The sequence below is a fragment of the Mobula hypostoma genome, chromosome 12 (genome assembly GCF_963921235.1).
Source record: "Mobula hypostoma chromosome 12, sMobHyp1.1, whole genome shotgun sequence".
Classification (NCBI taxonomy): domain Eukaryota; kingdom Metazoa; phylum Chordata; class Chondrichthyes; order Myliobatiformes; family Myliobatidae; genus Mobula; species Mobula hypostoma.
Window position 1 is genome coordinate 113,438,135 of NC_086108.1, and position 16,954 is coordinate 113,455,088.

Genomic DNA, 16,954 nt, shown 5'->3' on the forward strand with positions numbered 1-16,954 from the left:
TTTCCAGTGCACAAGTGTAAAGGAGAACAAAATAATTTGTTACTCCCGATCTGATTAGCACAAAAAACAATAAGGATTACAATAATAATAAAAAACAAAATAACTATAAATACATAAAATAGTTTATCTCTGTAGATTGATTGTCTGTCCATAAAGCGACACTAGGCACAGGAGTGGCTGCACATATGGCGACTGACAGGAAATATAAAGTAGTGGTGGTCAGGGGTGTGGAGGGGTGGGTTAGTGAGTGGGGGTGTGGAGGGGTGGGTTAGTGGGTGGGGGTGTGAAGGGGTGGGTTAGTGGTTGGGGTGTGGAGGGGTGGGTTAGTGGGTGGGGTGTGGAGGGGTGGGTTAGTGGGTGGGGGTGTGGAGGGGTGGGTTAGTGGGTGGGGGTGTGGAGGGGTGGGTTAGTGGTCGGGGGTGTGGAGGGGTTGGTTAGTGGGTGGGGGTGTGGAGGGGTGGGTTAGTGGTCGGGGGTGTGGAGGAGTGGGTTAGTGGGTGGAGGTATTGATCAGCTTTACTGCTTTACCCTGATCAGCCATACCCTGATGGAGTGGAAGAAACAGTCCATGAGCAGGGTGGATGGGATCCTTCATGACGTTACTGGCCCTTTTTTCCTGCACCTTTCTGTACATATTGTGCATATTTAAAAGCAGTTAAAGTTTATAAAAATAAAGATTAACTTTGTCATATGTACATTGAAACACACGGAGAAATGCATCGTTCGCGTCAAATCAAATCAGCTAGGATTATACTGCAAACACGAGGAATTCTGCAGATGCTGGAAATTCAAGCAACACACATCAAAGTTGCTGGTGAACGCAGCAGGCCAGGCAGCATCTCTAGGAAGAGGTACAGTCGACGTTTCGGGCCGAGACCCTTCGTCAGGACTAACTGAAGGAAAAGTTAGTAAGAGATTTTCTGGACAGCCAGCAAGTGGTACATCGGTTCTGGCGCCAGTGCAGCATACCCACAAATTACTAACCCTAACCTGTAGGTCTTCGGACTGTGGGTCCGAAGCACTGGAGGAAACCCACGCTGTCACGGAGAAAACATACAAACTGCATATAGACGGCGGCGGGGATCGAACCTCGATCATTGGCATGGTAAAGCGGTGTGCGAAGCGCTGCGCTATCGTCCTGCTACAATGTCCTCCATGCCCGGAACAGCCTCCGATGACCCTGTGATTTCAGTCTGTGAGAGCGTCCCTCAGCAGGGTGAACCCAACCCGGACGGGATACCTGGCCGAGGGCGCCGAAGACTTGCGCTCATCAACTGGTCGGCGTGTTCACTGATATCGGTAACGTCGCGCTTGCTTCCGTCCGAGGTACAGTATCCACCTGCTTCCAGCAGGCTTCAGATTTATTTATCACGTGTACATGGAAACAGTGAACTGTGTCGTTTGCGTTAACAGCCCGCAAGCGTCGCCAGTCGCCACACATGCCGGCGACACTCTCACAAAGCTCAGCAGAGCATTGCTCAACAAGTCGCCCGCGATCCCTTGGACGAGGAACAGGCTGGAAGGGCGCAACGGCCTGGCTGGCGAGCGGCTGGGGGTGTTTCATGATAAGAGCGGGGAGGTCACTGCCGGATTCCCGGGAGGCCGCATCTGCGGTCAATTACGTGCGAGGCTTTCGTCTCACGTCCGAAGCTCTTCGCCCATTCCCACAGATGTTCAGCAGTTGTAGCGGGCACAGCCGGCGGCTGCGCATAGAGCACTACAGCCCTTCGGCCAGCGATGTGCTGCTGGCCCATTCTAACCCTACCCTCCCTCCACTTATCTTCCATCCTTGTGCTTATCTAACGTCGCTAATGCTTCTATCTCCACCACCAACATCCCGTGGAACCAGAGGGACGAGTTCGCGGGCAATTAAACGCGGGAATGGAACAGGGTAAATAAATCTGTTTCTGAGCGCGGACTATTTAAGCTTACTGAATGATAGCGAGAGCCAGCGCTCAACAGATGTACAAACAAAGGCCACGCTGTTGTTTATAAACAGCACGGCCAGGAACCATTTCTGAATTCCGGAGGCTGATAGCAATAAACCCCCCACCACCCTCTCTGTCCTGAACTCTCAGCGGGATCCTCTGGTGTAAGCTGCCGGTGAGATCTCCCTCCCTCCCGAGCCGGTGACCGTCTAATTCCCGTTTCCCAGTGGAGTCCGCTTGTCCTGGAGACAACTCAGTCCTGATGTCCCAAATCCAACTCACTCGTTAACCCTTCAGGAGCCAGCGGGTCAACACCAGCATTGTGGGGTCCAAGCCCAATGACATCTACATACCTACACTCCAGGGACTGGGGATTCCTTTCAATAGCCACATTTCAGAGTGGATTTTTATAAAGGATTGGAACGTGAAGGTGTTGGAATTGAAAGTGTTAAAGATGGCTGAGAGGTGACACTGGCCATGTGGAATGGGAAGTGTATTTTTCACAGGGTTCCTGTTTACACAATAAACATCCATTTCTTTACAATAGATCTCCCTCTGCCCCACCACCACCTCTCTCTTTGTCTGTCTCTGTCTGTCTGTCTCTCTCTCTCTTCCCCCCCCCCCCAAATTTGGGCCACCGGTACCATCTTGGGGGAATAATTCTTATAGTGATTTTTGGCAAGGTATACACCCCTAGTGCTAGAAAGTATGTGATAGCATTGCAGCGGTGGTGGCTGTGACATGTGGTCAACGTAAACCACCAAAGCACCTTCTACTTCCTTATGCAGTAAGGGTAACCCTGACGGGTGACACGGAGCTCATGCAAACACTGAACAGGCTTGGGCATGCGGTGTCTTACTCCCAACTTGAAGAGAACGGTGCTGCTCTGTGTCTCCAAAAGCTAGAAACAGCCTCCAACCAGAGAGTTGTGCTTCCAGCCTCCATCAAGCCTCATGTCTTCACCAATCTTGCATGGGACAATATCAATAGACTTGAGGAAACTCTCACTGGAAAGGGAACATCACATAGAGTCAGTGGCATAGTGGTACAGGCCAAAGTCTATAGACCACATCTGCCAAGAGCTGAGCTTCCACACATTGAGAAACTGAAACAGCGATCAGTCACCATTGAGGACCAAGAACTGGAAGTACATGTAGCAGGTACACATGTGGGCTCAACCAGGGAACACTGTGTCCAGGAAACCAAGGAACCTGCTCTTCTTGCCTGCAAGAAGAACCAGGTGTGGACACTTGCAAGGAAAACGATCCAGAGCATCAGACAATCCCAAGCTGGACTGGTTTTAATATCAGCATCAAGGACCAAGAACCAATCTCACAAGATATTGTTGGGTATCTGCCAACCATCAATTCACCAGTCACAGAGTTGACCACAGTATTTGAAATCCTGAATCAATCAAAGCTAATCAGGAAGGAACTTCATCTAGAAACAATTGTGGTAGTCTCCCCCAACTCCCCCCATCTGCTAGCTGCTCACCCTGCACTCTGGGTTGAATCCCTCCACCCCTGGCAGTTAATTATCTCTAGGAACCATGCTGACCAGGTCAATCCAGTGCCAGAGTGTGGAACAAACTGCCACCCTAGTTAACAGCAGGAATACGGTTTGCCAACTCAAGGACCAGTTTCACCTAGTGTCTAATAAAAATCACAAGGGGTTCTGCAGGTGCTGGAAATCCAGATAAACTCACACAAAATGCTGGAGGAACTCAGCAGCTATGGAAATTAATAAACATTGGACATTTCAGGCAGAGACCCTTCATCAGGATGTGGGAGCACAGGGGGAAACACATGTGGTCACAGCGAGAACATCCAAACCCCACACAGACAGCACCAGAGGTGAGGATCTTTGGAGCAAGAGCACACAGTGTTTGGAGAGTGAAGAGGGTAGCCAACAGCAAGGTGTGCCAGACCAGAAACTTCAGCCGTGCCCCTCTCCCTCTGCAGACGCTGCACAACCCGCTGTGTGTTTCCAGATTTCTAACATCTCTTATTCCTCTGTGAGACCCATTTCCTGGTCAACAGTTGGTTGGTGACTAGACAGCCCTTCATCCGGTTCCTGTTTGTGAGTCCACAGACAAAACATTCTTTCCCTCTGCAACACACACAAAATGCTGGAGGAACTCAGCAGACCAGGCAGCATCTATGGAAAAGAGTAAACAGTCAACGTTTCGGGCTGAGACCCTTCATCAGGACTGGACTTTTTTCCATAGAGGCTGCCTGGCCTGCTGAGTTCCTCCAACAATTTGTGTGTGAGGTGTTTCTCTGCATTTCCAGCATCGGTAGAATCTCACATTTAAGATTCTCTCCCTCTAACAGCTGCTGTTGATTACACTGACTCGCTCCAGTAAACAAACACAACTCTCTGTCACACACACAGTCTCTCTGTCACACACACAATCTCTGTCACACAAACACAGTCTCTCTGTCACACACAGTCTGTCTGTCACAAGCACAGTTTCTCTGTCACACACAGTCTCTCCATCACACCCACAGTCTCTATCACACACACAGACTCTCTGTCACACGCACACTCTCCGTCACAGGCACACTCTCCGTCACAGGCACACTCTCCATCACACGCAGTCTCTGTCACACACACAGTCTCTCTATCACACACAGTGTCTCTGTCACACACACAGTCCCCCTGTCACACACACAGTCTCCCTGTCACACACACAAACTCTGTCACACACACACAGTCTCTCTATCACGCACACAGAATCTCTCTCACACACACACAATCTCTCTGTCACACACACAGTCTCTGTGTCACACGCACAATCTCTCTGTCATACACACAGTCTCTCTGTCACACACACAGTCTCTCTGTCACACACAGTGTCTCTGTCACACACAGTGTCTCTGTCACACACACAATCTCTCTATCACACAAGGTCACTCTGTCACACACACAGACTCTCTGTCACATGAACACTCTCCGTCACACGCAGTCTCTGTCACACACACAGTCTATCACACACAGTCTCCCTGTCACACACACAAACTCTGTCACACACACACAGTCTCTCTATCACGCACACAGAATCTCTCTCACACACACACAATCTCTCTGTCAGACACACAGTCTCTGTGTCACACGCACAATCTCTCTGTCACACACACAGTCTATCACACACAGTGTCTGTCACACACCCAGAATCTCTCTCACAGTCTCTCTATCACACACAGTGTCTCTGTCACACACAGTCTCTCTGTCACACACAGTCTCTCTGTCACACACACAGTCTCTCTGTCACACATACAGTCTCTGCCACACACACAGACTCTCTGTCATACGCACACTCTCCGTCACACGCAGTCTCTGTCACACACACAATCTCACTGTCATACATGCAATCTCACTGTCACACACACGGTCTCTCTGTCACACACAGTCTCTCTGTCACACATACAGTCTCTGCCACACACACAGACTCTCTGTCACATGCACACTCTCTGTCACACGCACACTCTCCGTCACACGCAGTTTCTGTCACACACACAATCTCACTGTCATACATGCAATCTCACTGTCACACACACTGTCTCACTGTCACACACACTGTCTCTCTGTCACACACACAGACTCTGTCACACACAGTCCCTCTGTCACACACAGTCTCCCTGTCACACACACAAACTCTGTCACACACACAGTCTCTCTATCACACATACACAGTCTCTCTATCACGCACACAGAATCTCTCTCACACACACAAAGAATCTCTCTCACACACACACAATCTCTCTGTCACACACACATTCTCTCTGTCACACACACAGTCTCTCCGTCACACACACAGTGTCTCTCTGTCACACACACAGTCTCTCGGTCACACACACAGACTCTGTCACTCACACAGATTCTCCGTCACACACACACAGTCTCTCTGTCACACAGTCTCTATCACACACAGTTTGTCACACATATTCACTCTGTCACACACAGTTTCTGTCACACACACAGTCTCTCCGTCACACACACATAATCTCCGTCACACACACACTGTCTCTCTGTCACACGCACAGTCTTTATCATGCTGTCTCTCCATCACATGCGCAGTCTCTCAGTCACACACACAGCCTATCCATCACGTGCACAGTCTCTGTCACACGCACACTCTCCGTCACGCACAGTCTCTGTCACACGCACAGTCTCTGTCACACGCACAGTCTCTGTCACACGCACAGTCTCTCTGTCACACATGCAGTCTTTATCATGCTGTCTCTCCGTCACATGCACAGTCTCTGTCACACACACAGCCTATCCGTCACGCGCACAGTCTCTGTCACACGCACACTCTCCGTCACACACATTCTCTGTCACACACACAGTCTCTCCGTCACACTGTCTGTCACACACAGAGTCTCTCTATCACACACCATCTCTCCGTCACACGCGCAGTCTCTCCGTTACACACAGTCTGTCACATGCAGTCTCTTTGTCACACGCGCAGTCTCTCCGTCACACACACAGTCTCTCAGTCACACGCACAGTCTATCCGTCACCTGCACAGTATCTGTCGCATGCACACTCTTCGTCACACACACACTGTCCATCACACACAGTCTGTCACACACGCAGTCTCTGTCACACACACAGTCTCTCTGTCATAAGCACAGTCTCTGTCACACACAGTGTCTCTGTCACACACACAGTCTCTCTATCACACAAGGTCACTCTGTCACACACACAGACTCTCTGTCACATGAACACTCTCCGTCACAGGCACACTCTCCGTCACACGCAGTCTCTGTCACACACACAGTCTCTCTATCACACACAGTCCCTCTGTCACACACACAGTCTCCCTGTCACACACACAAACTCTGTCACACACACACAGTCTCTCTATCACGCACACAGAATCTCTCTCACACACACACAATCTCTCTGTCAGACACACAGTCTCTGTGTCACACACACAGTCTCTCTGTCACACACAGTCTATCACACACAGTGTCTCTGTCACACACCCAGAATCTCTCTCACACACAGTCTCTCTATCACACACAGTGTCTCTGTCACACACAGTCTCTCTGTCACACACAGTCTCTCTGTCACACACACAGTCTCTCTGTCACACATACAGTCTCTGCCACACACACAGACTCTCTGTCACACGCACACTCTCCGTCACACGCAGTCTCTGTCACACACACAATCTCACTGTCATACATGCAATCTCACTGTCACACACACGGTCTCTCTGTCACACACAGTCTCTCTGTCACACATACAGTCTCTGCCACACACACAGACTCTCTGTCACACGCACACTCTCTGTCACACGCACACTCTCCGTCACACGCAGTCTCTGTCACACACACAATCTCACTGTCATACATGCAATCTCACTGTCACACACACTGTCTCACTGTCACACACACTGTCTCTCTGTCACACACACAGACTCTGTCACACACAGTCCCTCTGTCACACACAGTCTCCCTGTCACACACAGTCTCCCTGTCACACACACAGTCTCTCTATCACACATACACAGTCTCTCTATCATGCACACAGAATCTCTCTCACACACACAAAGAATCTCTCTCACACACACACAATCTCTCTGTCACACACACATTCTCTCTGTCACACACACATTCTCTCTGTCACACACACAGTCTCTCCGTCACACACACAGTGTCTCTCTGTCACACACAGTCTCTCTGTCACACACACAGTCTCTCTGTCTCACACACATGGTCTCCGTCACACACACAGTCTCTCGGTCACACACACAGACTCTGTCACTCACACAGATTCTCCGTCACACACACACAGTCTCTCTGTCACACAGTCTCTATCACACACAGTTTGTCACACATATTCACTCTGTCACACACAGTTTCTGTCACACACACAGTCTCTCCGTCACACACACATAATCTCCGTCACACACACACTGTCTCTCTGTCACATGCACAGTCTTTATCATGCTGTCTCTCCATCACATGCGCAGTCTCTCAGTCACACACACAGCCTATCCATCACGTGCACAGTCTCTGTCACACGCACACTCTCCGTCACACGCACAGTCTCTCTGTCACACATGCAGTCTTTATCATGCTGTCTCTCCGTCACATGCACAGTCTCTGTTACACACACAGCCTATCCGTCACACGCACAGTCTCTGTCACACGCACACTCTCCGTCACACACATTCTCTGTCACACACACAGTCTCTCCGTCACACTGTCTGTCACACACAGAGTCTCTCTATCACACACCATCTCTCCGTCACACGCGCAGTCTCTCCGTTACACACAGTCTGTCACATGCAGTCTCTTTGTCACACGCGCAGTCTCTCCGTCACACACACAGTCTCTCAGTCACACGCACAGTCTATCCGTCACCTGCACAGTATCTGTCGCATGCACACTCTTCGTCACACACACACTGTCCATCACACACAGTCTGTCACACACGCAGTCTCTGTCACACACACAGTCTCTCTGTCATAAGCACAGTCTCTGTCACACACAGTGTCTCTGTCACACACACAGTCTCTCTATCACACAAGGTCACTCTGTCACACACACAGACTCTCTGTCACATGAACACTCTCCGTCACAGGCACACTCTCCGTCACACGCAGTCTCTGTCACACACACAGTCTCTCTATCACACACAGTCCCTCTGTCACACACACAGTCTCCCTGTCACACACACAAACTCTGTCACACACACACAATCTCTCTATCACGCACACAGAATCTCTCTCACACACACACAATCTCTCTGTCAGACACACAGTCTCTGTCACACACACAGTCTCTCTGTCACACACACAGTCTATCACACACAGTGTCTCTGTCACACACCCAGAATCTCTCTCACACACAGTCTCTCTATCACACACAGTGTCTCTGTCACACACAGTGTCTCTGTCACACACAGTCTCTCTGTCACACACAGTCTCTCTGTCACACACACAGTCTCTCTGTCACACATACAGTCTCTGCCACACACACAGACTCTCTGTCACACGCACACTCTCCGTCACACGCAGTCTCTGTCACACACACAATCTCACTGTCATACATGCAATCTCACTGTCACACACACGGTCTCTCTGTCACACACAGTCTCTCTGTCACACATACAGTCTCTGCCACACACACAGACTCTCTGTCACACGCACACTCTCTGTCACATGCACACTCTCCGTCACACGCAGTCTCTGTCACACACACAATCTCACTGTCATACATGCAATCTCACTGTCACACACACTGTCTCACTGTCACACACACTGTCTCACTGTCACACACACTGTCTCTCTGTCACACACACAGTCTGTGTGTCACACACAGTCCCTCTGTCACACAGTCTCCCTGTCACACACACAAACTCTGTCACACACACAGTCTCTCTATCACACATACACAGTCTCTCTATCACGCACACAGAATCTCTCTCACACACACAAAGAATCTCTCTCACACACACACAATCTCTCTGTCACACACACATTCTCTCTGTCACACACACAGTCTCTCCGTCACACACACAGTGTCTCTCCGTCACACACAGTTTCCCTGTCACACACAGTCTCTCTGTCACACACACAGTCTCTCTGTCTCACACACATGGTCTCCGTCACACACAGACTCGCTGTCACACACACAGTCTCTCGGTCACACACACAGACTCTGTCACTCACACAGATTCTCCGTCACACACACACAGTCTCTCTGTCACACAGTCTCTATCACACACAGTTTGTCACACATATTCACTCTGTCACACACAGTTTCTGTCACACACACATAATCTCCGTCACACACACACTGTCTCTCTGTCACACGCAGAGTCTTTATCATGCTGTCTCTCCATCACATGCGCAGTCTCTCAGTCACACACACAGCCTATCCATCACATGCACAGTCTCTGTCACACGCACACTCTCCATCACACACATTCTCTGTCACACGCACAGTCTCTGTCACACGCACAGTCTCTCTGTCACACATGCAGTCTTTATCATGCTGTCTCTCCGTCACATGCACAGTCTCTGTCACACACACAGCCTATCCGTCACGCGCACAGTCTCTGTCACACGCACACTCTCTGTCACACACATTCTCTGTCACACACACAGTCTCTCCGTCACAGTCTGTCACACACAGAGTCTCTCTATCACACACCATCTCTCCGTCACACGCGCAGTCTCTCCGTTACACACAATCTGTCACATGCAGTCTCTTTGTCACACGCGCAGTCTCTCCGTCACACACAATCTGTCACATGCAGTCTCTTTGTCACACGCGCAGTCTCTCCGTCACACACACAGTCTCTCAGTCACACGCACAGTCTATCCGTCACCTGCACAGTCTCTGTCGCATGCACACTCTTCGTCACACACACACTGTCCATCACACACAGTCTGTCACACACGCAGTCTCTGTCACACACACAGTCTCTCTGTCATAAGCACAGTCTCTGTCACACATAGAGTTCCGTCACACACACACAGACTCTCTGTCACATACACAGTGTCTCTGTCACACGCAGTCTCTGTCACACGCAGTCTCTCCATCACACGCACAGTCTCTCTACCACACACAGTCTCTGTCACACACACATACACAGTCTGCCCCCTCTCACACACACATACTCAGTCTCCCCCTCACACACATACACAGTCACCCCTCTCTCTCTCACACATACAGTCTCTCCCGTCTCACACACATACACAGTCTCCCCTCTCTCTTTCACACACATATACAGTCTCCCCTCTCTCACACACATACACAGTCTCCCCTCTCTCACACACATACAGTCTCCCCTCTCTCTCACACACATACACAGACTCCCCCTCTCTCACACACGTACACAGTCTCCTCCCTCCCTCACACACAGTCTCCCCACTCTCACACACACATACACAGTCTCTCCCCTCTCTCACACACACAGTCTCCCCCTCTCACACACACATACACAGTCTCCCCCTCTCTTTCACATACATATACAGTCTTTCTCTCTCACACACATACACAGTCTCCCCCTCTCTCTCACACACATACACAGTCTCCCCCTCTCACACACACACATACACAGTCTCCCCCTCTCTCATACACACATACAGTCTCCCCCTCTCTCACACACATACGGTCTCCCCCTCTCTCACACACATGTACAGTCTCCCCATCTCTCTCACACACATACACAGTCTCCCCCTCTCTCTCACACACACATACAGTCTCCCCCTCTCTTTCACATACATATACAGTCTCTCTCTCTCTCACACACACACACGTACAGTCTCCCCATCTCTCTCACACACATATACAGTCTCTCTCTCTCTCACACACACACGTACAGTCTCCCCATCTCTCTCACACACATACACAGTCTCCCCCTCTCTCTCACACACACATACAGTCTCCCCCTCTCTTTCACATACATATACAGTCTCTCTCTCTCTCACACACACACACACGTACAGTCTCCCCATCTCTCTCACACACATATACAGTCTCTCTCTCTCTCACACACACACGTACAGTCTCCCCATCTCTCTCACACACATATACAGTCTCTCTCTCTCTCACACACACACGTACAGTCTCCCCATCTCTCTCACACACATACACAGTCTCCCCCTCTCTCTCACACACACATACAGTCTCCCCCTCTCTTTCACACACATATACAGTCTCTCTCTCTCTCACACACACACACACAGTCTCCCCCTCTCTCATACACACATAGTCTCCCCCTCTCTCATACACACGTACAGTCTCCCCATCTCTCACACACACATACAGTCTCCCCCTCTCTTTCACATACATATACAGTCTCTCTCTCTCTCACACACACACACACGTACAGTCTCCCCATCTCTCACATACATATACAGTCTCTCTCTCTCTCACACACACACACACGTACAGTCTCCCCATCTCTCTCACACACATACACAGTCTCCCCCTCTCTCACACACACACGTACAGTCTCCCCATCTCTCTCACACACATACACAGTCTCCCCCTCTCTCTCACACACACATACAGTCTCCCCCTCTCTCTCACACACATACACAGTCTCCCCCTCTCTCTCACACACATACACAGTCTCCCCCTCTCTCTCACACACATACACAGTCTCCCCCTCTCTCTCACACACATACACAGTCTCCCCCTCTCTCTCACACACATACACAGTCTCCCCCTCTCTCTCACACACATACACAGTCTCCCCCTCTCTCTCACACACATACACAGTCTCCCCCTCTCTCTCACACACATACACAGTCTCCCCCTCTCTCTCACACACATACACAGTCTCCCCCTCTCTCATACACACATACACAGTCTCCCCATCTCTCTCACACACATACACAGTCTCCCCCTCTCTCACACACATGTACAGTCTCCCCATCTCTCTCACACACACACACACGTACAGTCTCTCTCTCTCACACACACACACACACACACAGTTACAGTCCAGTCGATTCAAGAACTGTACAGTATTGCAATCCGGCCAATCCCGGACCAGTGCACTTCTCGGACCTCCAACTGTGGGCTGCGACTCTCTCCGGGGAGCGTAGGCTGTGTGTCCGAGACGGAATCCCAACCACAGACAGAACGAGAACGTGTAGGGGAATCCCGGCACGTTAGGCAGAGCCTGAGTCAAAAGCACCTACCCGCCGTCGTAAGGGTTAAACTTGCTTAAAAACCAAACACAAAACAGGCGACTTGGATAGCTTAAGGAAATGACTCCGGCAGAGGTTCCAACTGGTTCGGCGGCGTTTCAGCGCCGTGACTGACTGAACTTACCTTCTCGCGGGCGGAGAGACGAATCTAGCCCCCGGCCTTTGGGTTCCTAAATGCATTTGTCTGCATCTGCCCAGCCAGCGAAACTCCGAAGCGAAATCAGAAATCGCCAGCGATGCTGATTCATCGAACTCCGTCCCGGGCGAGCGAGGGGGCGAGGCAGAGGGCAGGTCCGCAGCCCGTGTCTCTGTCTGTGTCTGTGTCTGTGTGTGTGTGTGTGTGTGGGGCTGTCCGCACTCACGTGTCGGCCGGCATCGCTGACCCAGTCTCCCACACTCCCCTGCCCTCCTCCCTCTCTCACCCTGCCTCCCCCCCGAACTCGAACACCACACACGAGCTCGCAATCCAAACTCTCACACGCACCACTCTCTCTCTGTGATAATCTCACAGTCTCGCTCCTCTCTCTCGTACACGTACACGCCAGAGTATCTCTCTGTCACACACTTTGTCTCTTCCGTCGCTTTGTGGCACCCACACTCACACTGTCTCTGTGACACACTGATACACTCACACAGACACCAATGTGTCTCCCTGCCACACACTCTCAAAGTCAAGCTCATACAGTCTCTATCCCCCACATCCTCATTGCCTCTCTGACACTCTGCTCCCAGGGTCCCGGGCTCTCTATATCACTAATTTCTCAGTCTCTCTCCTGTCACCCCTCTCTCACTCCCTACTCACCCTCGACGCACTCCACTCTCATTCCCCATTCACTCGTCTCTCACTTCCTTGCTCACTCCACTCTCTCCCCCTCACTCAATCCACTCTCACTCCCCTTTCACCCCCTCCCTCACTCTCTCTCACTCGGTTCTCTCATTTCCTTTCTCACTCTCTCTTGCTCCACTCTTTACCTTCCCTCTCTCACTCCCCCCTCCATCTCTCACTCCACTCACCCTCTCTCACTCCCTTCATTCCATTCCTACTCTCACTTCCTTCACACTCCCTCCTTACTTCACTTTCTCACGTCCCTCTCTCCCTTCCTCTCCCCTTTCTTTCTATTCCCTCTCTCACAAAAATCTCACTCCCTCTCATATTCCTCTCTCTCACCCTCCCTCTCTCACACCCCTCACTCCACATCTCATCCCTCTCTCTCTCCCAGTTTTCCCCCATTTCACCCTCTCCCACCCTCTCTCTCATTCTCTCACTCCCCCATTTTATCTCCATTCCTCTACCTCACTGTCCCTCACTCTTTCTCTCCCCATCTCAATCCCTCCCTCATTCCTTTCTCTCACAGCTCTCTCACTCCCTGTCCATCACTCCTCTCTCTCTCACTCCTCTCACCCCTTCTCTCAATCCCTGTCTCTCCTTCTCTCACTCCCCTATCTCAGTCTCTCTCACTACCCCATCTTACTCTCGCTTTCAGTATGAACCTTTAGGATGTGTGATCATACTGTGATTGAATTCATTCTGCAATTTGAGAAGGAGAAGCATAACTCCCATGTATCAATATCACAATGAAATAAAGGGAATTACAGAGGCATGAGAGAGGAGCTTGTCCAGGTGGATTGGAGGAGGGTACTGGCAGGGATGATGGCAGAGCAGAGATGGCTGAAGTTTCTGGGAATAGTTTGCAAGGTGCGGGATAGAAATGTCCCACAGAGGAAAACGTTCTCAAATGGCAGGGGTAGGCAGCTGCGGCTGGCAAGGGAAGTTAAGGACTGCGTAAAAGTCAAGGAAAGGGCATATAAGGTAGCAAAATGAGTGAGAAGTTGGATGATTGGGAAGCATTTAAAATCCAACAAAAGACAAGTAAAAAAGCCCTAAGAAAGGAAAAGATGAAATATGAGGGCAAACTAGCCAAAAATATAAAGCAGAATACTAAAAGTTTTTTCAGTTATATAAAGAGTAAAAGAGAGATGAGAGTTGATATTGGACCACTGGACAATGATGCTGGTGAGGTAGTAATGGGGGACAAAGAAATGACAGATGAACTTAATGGGTAATTTGCATCTGTCTTCGCTGAGGAAGACACTAGCAGTGTGCCAGAGGTCGGTGAGTGTCAGGGAGCAGCAGTGAGTGCCATTGCTATTACAAATGAAAAAGTGCACGGCAAACTCAAAGGTCTTAAGGTGGCTAAGTCACCTGGGCCAGATGGACTATATCCCAGGATCCTGAGAGAGGTTGCTGAAGTGGAATAGAGTATAAAAGCAAGCAGATAATAAGATAATAAGACACTATTCAGGCTGCACTTGGAGCTTTGTCAACAGTTTTGGGCCCCATATCTCAGAAAGGATGTGTTGTCATTGGAGAGAGTCCAGTGGAGGTTCATGAGGATGATTCTGGGAATGAAGGGGTTAACATATAAGGAGCTTTTGGCAGCTCTGGGCCTGCACTCACTGGAATTTAGAAGAACGGGGGATCTCATTGAAACCTGCTGAATGTTGAAAGGACAAGGTAGGGTGGATGTGGAGAGGATGTTTCCTCTGGTGGGGGTATCCAGAAGTAGAGGGCACAGCCTCAAAAATTGAGGGGGAACCTTTTAGAACAGAGGCAAGGAGGATTTTTTTTTAGCCGGAGAGCAGTGAATCTGTGGAATGCTCTGCCACAGACTGCAGTGGAGGTCAAGTCCGTGAGTATCTTTAAGGAGGAAGTTGGTCGTTTCCTGATCGGTCAGGGCATCAAAGGATATGGTGAGAAGGCAGGTGTACGGGGTTGAGTGGGATCTGGGATCAGCCATGATGGAATGGCAGAGCAGATTTGACAGGCTGAATGGCCTAATTCTGTTCCTATGTCTCATGGTCTTATGGTCTTTCATTCCCTCTCTCACTCTCCCCCCTCATTCGCTCTCCCTCTCTCCCCTTTGTCTCTTCCTCTCTCACTTCCTATCTTTCTCTCACTCCCCTATCTCACTTCCCTCTCTCACTCCCTCACATTCCCCTCTCTCACTTCCTCTCTCTTTTATTCCCTCTCTCACTCCCTTCTCTCACTCCCTCTCACTGTCTCCCTCACTCCCCTCTCTGTCCCTCTCTCTTCCCCTCTCACTCAGTGTCTGACTCTCCTCTCTCTCATTCACATATACACACGTGCCCCCCACAAATGCACTGTCACTCCCCACCAAATCTTACAAACACACACAGACGCTCGCTTCCTCCCTCCGCCTTCCTCTCACTCACATACACATCTCTCTCTCACCGCACAGTCAACGTGCTAAGGCTGGATCGAGTAGGAGATCATTCCCTGCAGTGTGTTGTGAGCAGGTACCGGGGAAGAGGAAATGGCAGGAGACTGGGGATGCCCTGGAATGGAAAAGTTTACATAAGGTGGTGGATACAGCCCAGTCCGTCAGAGGAAAAACCCTCCCCATGAGCATATTGCCACAGGAAAGCAGCATTGATCATCAAGGACCCCGCCATCCAGGCCGTGCTCTTGCTTCTGCCATAAGGTAAGAGGTACAGGAACCTTAGGAACCACACCACCCAGGTCAGGAACAGTTATCACCCCTCAGCCATCAGGAAGGAAGTACAGGAGCCTCAGGTCCCACACCACCAGATTCAGGAACGGTTATTACCCCTCAAACGTCAGGCCCACGAACTGGTATGGATAACTTCGCTCACCACAACTCTGAACTAATTCTACAACCTGTGGACTGACTTTCAATGATGCTACAACTCATGTTCTCAGTATTACTTTTTAGGTGCACAATTTGTTTTCTTTTGTACATTAGTTGTTTGTCAGTCTTTTCATTCATTCATAAATTCTATTGTGTTTTTAAAGTTCAAAGTAAATTTATTGTCAAGGTACATATATGTCACCACATACAACCCTGATTCTTTTCATTTTCTTTACTGCCCTGCAAGAAAATGAATCTGATGACTGTATGGTATATATAGATATATACATACTTTGAGCTTTGAACATTGAGATCTCCTCCAAAGAAGCAGCACAGGAACAATGAGCCGAATAACCTCCTATACTGCTTCGGTAAGAGACAGAGAACTGAGTGAGTGCAGAGGGCGACAGATCTTTCCAGAGTTGTTCAGGAGGTAACTTGATCAAAGAAGCCGGGGACTTGGAAGAAGCCAGAGTGATGGGAATCAGAATCCGAATCAGGTTTATTATCACTGATATATTTATTGTTTTGCAACAGCAGTACAGTGCAATACAAGATAATTATTCTGAGTTACGATATAGTTACAAAAATAAGCATTGCAAAAAGAAAATAAAGTAGTGAGGTAGTGTCCATGGGTTCATTGTCCATTCAGAAATCTGATGGTGGAG

At 49.9% G+C, this 16,954-nt stretch overlaps 1 protein-coding gene across 1 annotated transcript in view; it reads right to left on the reverse strand.

Moving 5' to 3' along the window:
• Positions 1-12,889, reverse strand: part of LOC134355274 (collagen alpha-1(XXIV) chain-like) — a 530,134-nt gene extending 517,245 nt beyond the window's left edge. Inside the window, exon 1 of the mRNA XM_063065074.1 lies at positions 12,740-12,889. Within this exon, the coding sequence (XP_062921144.1) occupies positions 12,740-12,795 (56 nt within the window). The 5' untranslated portion in view covers positions 12,796-12,889. The remainder of the gene's footprint in view (positions 1-12,739) is intronic.
• Between the last annotated feature and the right edge of the window lie 4,065 nt (positions 12,890-16,954).